At 36.9% G+C, this 6,274-nt stretch overlaps 1 protein-coding gene across 1 annotated transcript in view; it reads left to right on the top strand.

The window, feature by feature from the left end:
* The window catches only part of LOC107441738 (putative inorganic phosphate cotransporter), a 29,401-nt gene that overhangs the window by 3,188 nt on the left and 19,939 nt on the right, over positions 1 to 6,274 (top strand). Inside the window, exons 2-3 of the mRNA XM_071182093.1 lie at positions 3,276 to 3,493; positions 4,104 to 4,337. Of these exons, the coding sequence (XP_071038194.1) occupies positions 3,278 to 3,493; positions 4,104 to 4,337 (450 nt within the window). The 5' untranslated portion in view covers positions 3,276 to 3,277. The remainder of the gene's footprint in view (positions 1 to 3,275; positions 3,494 to 4,103; positions 4,338 to 6,274) is intronic.

The raw sequence follows: 6,274 nt of genomic DNA, 5'->3' as shown, positions 1-6,274 counted from the left end.
TGTAATATGTAGATTATCAAACTCTTCTTCAATGAAAAAAGTAAAACAGCTCAATTAAATTGCAAACTGTGTCCGATAGATGGCGACACCAATATTAAACAAAACTTCTGTAAATTTATCATATATCATGTTATATTTGTTTTACAACTTAAAATTACACAATTCTAACTTTATTCAATGCTAAATTGTCAATCGCATTTGCATATATTCTAATTTTACTCATAATTTATCACAACTTATGAATGCATCAAATTTAAATTCCATTCAATGCTAAAATATCAATTGTAATTGTTTACACATTAATTTAATTCATATTTTAATCACAACCTATGATTGCATCAAATTTAATACCAATCAATGCTTAAATATCAATTGTGCTTTTTATATTCACGAAAATTTCTGATTATTGCATAAATCATGACTTATATTAAATATCAAATCATGTTTAATTAATCAAGCAAATATGCTTAATCTTCCGTAATGCTACCTAAATGCTGCATAATTCAAAATATTTTTTAATTCAACTTGTAAATACTTCATGATGAATGGGTTAGGGGCCGCTGTGCGGCCCAGGCACCCAGTTTTAGTTAAATAAAGAGAAGAGAACATTTATGTACCGATTCCAGCTCGAGACTTCTCTGAGTAAGGTTGTTTTATAACCGCGCTCAAGCTATCATGTACTCACGCCGTGGAAGGGGAGGTAAGACTATGTCTTCCTCACCGACGTTGCAGCATTCCCCTGTACCTAAACAGATCTTGTATCCTGACTACATTAGCCCGGATAGTAAGCCTGGCGACATCTTCGAAACCAAATATGGGAATTTCCTACTCCAATCAGCAAATGGCATCAGTTGCCTCCCGGACTTCATCGTACCGGAAGGAGCTTCTAGACCCTACTTCTCGGGAAATCAAGTCACAGTTCCAACCACGCCTGAAACACCGAGTACTTCAGTGGAAAGCCCCACTACTACCCCAACTCATGAAAGGCCCTTTCTAGGGCCAAAAATCACACCAGAGCCCGAACTACTAGAGGAAGTGAAAGCCACCGAATCTACTAGCGAGGATGCCTCAAAGGAATCGGAACAGATGGAAGAGGCAACAGCCTCCGAAATCCCCACAAAAGTTGATCCTGATTCGAAAAGACCGGAGAAAAAGAGGAAAAAGAAGAAGAAGAAGAGCAAGCGCTCTGAACCTACTCCTGAACCCCTCCCGACTCCATCTTTGCCTGAACCTTCGGATAAGACTCCCACTGATGATAAAACTCCTTCAATCAAGAGAAATAGGAAGTTTCTTTTCCGGGGCCTTCCAAAAGACTTTGATATTTCCAAAATTTCTCTAGAAATAGAGAAGTTGAACTTAGAAATCCTAAAGATCGTGCAATTCAAGAAGCCAGAGGGCGGGGCCTTTAGGCTCCTCCCACTTTTCCTAGCGATCATCAAGGACTCAGCCAATCATCATCGAGTATACCACATCGAGCACATCGAAAATTTCCCCGTGATTGTGGAAAGATTTCGCGGCGGAAGAGGTGCCGTCCAATGCTATAGATGTCAGGCCTACGGCCACGCACAATGTGCATGCTCGGCGCAGCCGAGATGCCTAAAGTGCGCCGAAAGCCACTTCTCTTACGAATGCCGTAAAGAAAGATCAACACCTCCAAAATGTTGCAACTGCAACAAGGATCATACTGCCAATTTTTCTGGGTGCGAGGCCCGCCCCAGGAAAAAATTCCAAAAACAACGGAAAATCTCCTCTCCAGTCTCAACATCCATTAGACTTATATCCATCATTAAGGAGCTGCAGAATCTGCTAAAAGACGAAGAAGCAATGGCGCTTCTAAATTCCATCATGCAGGGAAAGAGCCTTGTTCTCTGATGTCCAGACCAAACCAGTGAAGACGAGAAAATAGCCACTACACCCTTTTAACATCTACCCCATATTATCTCGGAGCTTCGCTCCGAATTTACAAACTTTTTTCTCTCAGATGAATGAGCTAAAGCCTTTATTATTAGGCTGGTACTCAGATTCAAAATTTAAATAGGAAATAGGAACATTTATGTACCTTACAGCAAGGTAGATCAAAGCGAGTAGCAGAAATCAACATTTATGAAATGCTATACCTTTTAAAAAGCAAGCATAAATAGTCAATTATTAGCAAAATTTACCGTTTTGTTATTTATTTAGGCGTGTCCGGAGCAGTTGACACCTCTGTTTTATGTAAAATATATAATCCTTACTCATACTAGCTAAACCCTTTCGCGCCGACTGTCACAAATACGTGACAGCATAAAACCGTATCAATCAGTGTAAAAATATAAAACTGGTAATCAAAGTATTTCTTTAGCAGTTTATTTGTGGGCGGAGTTATAATTGTTTGATTTATTTAATTCACCAATACTTTGTTCAAAATAAAACTATTTAGCTATCCTTCGAATTAACATTGATTATATATATGATTAAACTAACAATAATTAGAGTAAAAGCAAAGTAAGTCTGTCAAATTAGCAACGACCACATTTAAGTTACCGTTTTTTATTTAATTACAACTTGATTCTGATTTTGTACGAATGCTTTTCTGAATCACCCGTCCCCAAGGGGTTAAGAATGATAAATTTAATTTTAATTATTTTTTTTTAATGGCAGGCACATGGGGGTTGTCCCTTTGGCCACAGGAATGCCAGAACTGCTACATTCTTCTCGTTACCCAGTGGGCACCTGTGGCGAAGCCACGGCGGTGGAGCAGCGTCGCCACGTCACACAACCACGTTTATAGGGCGGGTCACATTCACACAATCACACGCAAAGAAGGAAGGACATAGAATACAGAAAGAAAGAAACATCCATGCCCTGAGCAGGATTCGAACCCGCTCCCAGCTACGCCGCAGTCAGGCACACTAACCGTTCGGCCAGCGGGTCGGCAATTTTAATTATAGTTTTTATCAATACATATTATTCAATTTACTAGTGGTCGGAAAAAGTTAAATTGCAATTTATACAAATTTTTACACCATTTTGATCTACATAATTTTAAATGACAAAATCCAAATTGCAGACTAAAAACGGTCAAATAGTTTTTTTCAGTAATGAAAACTTTAAAATGCGATCTCCTTGAGGAGGAAATTTACATGAACATTACAATTTTCAACTTAATGTTGTTTAATTAATAAAGCAGCATTAATGATTACTAAAAACTCAATGGAGTCAAACTTTGGATCGCTCTAACGACTAGAGTGATGTAAATGCGTAGCAAACTTATCGAAAAAAAATTTTATTTACAGGAATGCAAGGAATTCGTCATTACTTTTCTGCAATTTGCTTCCTTTCCCTGATAGCAAGCTTTACACTTAGAGTTAATCTAAATGTAGCTATAGTAGCCATGGTCAACAGTTCTGCTGTTTATAGTGACGTAAGGAATGAATCAGAATCAAATGGTCTTTATTGCAGCTACAACGATACCCTCAACAGAAATGGAAGTCAGCCTAGAGATAAAACAAAGGTAAATCTGAATAGCGATCGTTTATTAATTAGTATTAGAAAATTGTACTCGAAAATTATTTTTGATAATACGAATGTTTTGTAAAATAGTTTAACCATTTGTTGTGGTTACAAAGTCACGTAGATACGACTTAAATCATATGTGTTATTACTATACTACTAAAACCGATTGCCAGATCACAAAAAAAAATAGAGATGCCAAATTTTCAATAAATTGGTAGCCAATTAACTTAAGTAACAAATTCACTTAGTAAAACTTGTAGAATAAGGACAATCACGCTTTCTTTTTTCTTATCACCACGAGGTAAATGCTTAACAGTTACATTTCATATTATACTTTTTTTTAAATGAAGTGATACTTAAAATGAAAAATACTAAATCATTCATTTCGATACCACTTAAAAAATATTTTTTACAAATCGGAGCAAGTTGGCATCGCTGAAATATGCTAGCTCCCCTTTAACCAACTCCTGACCAACTGACCTTTAACCAACCCTCCCCTTTAACCAACTGATTTAAAAGCTACACATTTTGATCAATAATGAAATTTTTTCTCTCTTTTAGAGATAATTCATCACATCTTTTATTTGTTCATTTGTTTAAAACATTAGGACGGTGAATTTCTGTGGTCTCCGGCAACTCAAGGCATTATAATTGGAGCTTACTTTTATGGTTATTGTAGTTGTCAAATTGTTTCTGGAAGACTAGCTGAATTGTACAGCCGTAAATGGGTATTTGGTATAGGCTCATTCCTTGCATCAGTGATCACTCTATTAACACCACTTGCTGCCTATCACAGTGTTACAGCTATTGTTACAGTAAGAGTATTGTTAGGAATTTCGCAGGTAATATTTCACAGTAATGAATCTTATAAATTTTTTCTGATTTTTTATAATTTAAAATTTTCTAGGCATTTAATTTCATTGGTATTAGTGTATCTGTAAGTTATAGTTCACGTAATCCAAGAACTAATTAGGTTGAAAATTTCATTGATATTTAATGTAACTTCTAGCGACAAGCAGAGCAAACAAATAACTCAAAATAGAAGCTATTCATTAACTGAAGAAAGATATATATAATTTTTTTTTTAAAAATAAGGAGAATATTAGAATAAGCTACAGTCAGCCAACTCAGTTCGTATCTATAATACACAGCTTATTTTCGAACTTATGTTATTTTTTTAAGAACCTTACAAATTCTGTTTTCATGCATAATTCAGGAACGCCAATTACTCAGAATTTTATTTTATAACAGTCGTTAAACAGTTAACTCAATTTTGGGCTTACGACTACCAATGTTCAACTCTGTAGCCTTGTGGTTTTGAAACTAGAATTCCTGGATCAAGTATTTGCAGAAATTTGTGGAGAGCTTCGTGGATGTCTTTTTTATGGAATTATCCAGCTCTTGCATTACATGAAGAGGAAAAATACGAGAACCACCCACGGTTAGCATGACGGCAAGGAGATTATAACCCATAACGAGCGACCACGACTCTCAACTTAATCTTGTAACCGTCGTTGAGCAGCCGACCCAACTTTTGGGTTTACGATTACTAATATTCAACTCTGTAGCCTTGTAATTTTGAACCATCCAGAAGACAAGGGAACTCCTGAATCAAGCATTGGGAGAAATTTGCCTTCGTGGAGAACTTTTTGATGGAATTAACCCACGTTTGCGTTACATGAAGAAGAAAACAACGAGAATCTCCCTCTGTTAGCCTGACGGTAAGGGGACTATAATCCACTGAGGATATTTAACGTCAGCTCTGTGGTCAGCGCAAGCCGGGTGCAGAAAACGTTGTCTTTTTTATTGAAATAAACGTATTCTAAAATTTAAAAACTTAAATTATTGTTAAAATAAGACATTTTAGTTTGTTTCTATCTTTATCTGTTACCACTTTTAATGATAGATGCAGAATTACCACCTGTACCAACGCCTCTTATAACTGAAAGCCTCCACACGGTTTTTTAAAGGTAGTCCGATCAGACCACTGTGAAGGATATCCATTTTCCGAGCGAGTCGCTTAATACAAAATCTAGTTAAAATAAGAAAGTTGTAGCAAATATATGACTAAAAGTTTGTTTTATTTATGAATATGATTGGTTTGCCTTATTCACTTGTCAACCACTACAGATTCAATTCTCAAATATATATGATAAATTTCTCTCAATTACTTTTATAAAAGATGCTGACCGGAGAGGCGAGACCGAGGAGGGACCAGCTCAAGCCTTACTAGAGACAAGACGTGTTTTTCTCTGCTCCGCAATTATGCCGTATCACCGAACTGCCCGCGGCGGAAAAGTTTTCCCTTCCGGCCGCATGCCAGCATCAGACTTATATGAGACATCTTCGATCGTCAAAAGGTTTTTACCGGCCAGATCTATGAACTACGCACTTTACTCAAAGTTTCTTCTAGAACAAACTACTGATATCGTGGAACTTCGTAAGCTGCGAGATTCCATTGGAGAGATTTCTACCTCAACACCAAGTAGATATTACAACGAACTCTTTAACGCAGCGGTGTCCGCAATTCAAACTGTTGAGTCGAGTCAAAAGAAGCCAACTGCCTCAACTACAATGGAGACAACTATCACTGAGACAGCGGAAATCCCTGTGACCATCCCAGAAAGTAGTGTTACTAATGAAATAGAGACTGAGCCCGTTTCCGAGCACAGTGTTTCGAATAATATCACAACTCCTTCCAGTAAAGATTTGAATATGGATATAGACGAAGAGACATCAGCCTCTGAACCTGAGATCCAAAATAGAAACAACAAAGAGC

Source organism: Parasteatoda tepidariorum, chromosome 6, assembly GCF_043381705.1.
Source record: "Parasteatoda tepidariorum isolate YZ-2023 chromosome 6, CAS_Ptep_4.0, whole genome shotgun sequence".
Lineage (NCBI taxonomy): Eukaryota > Metazoa > Arthropoda > Arachnida > Araneae > Theridiidae > Parasteatoda > Parasteatoda tepidariorum.
The sequence above is the reverse complement of the archived record's forward strand: the minus strand, read 5'-3'. Positions and strand labels throughout refer to the sequence as shown.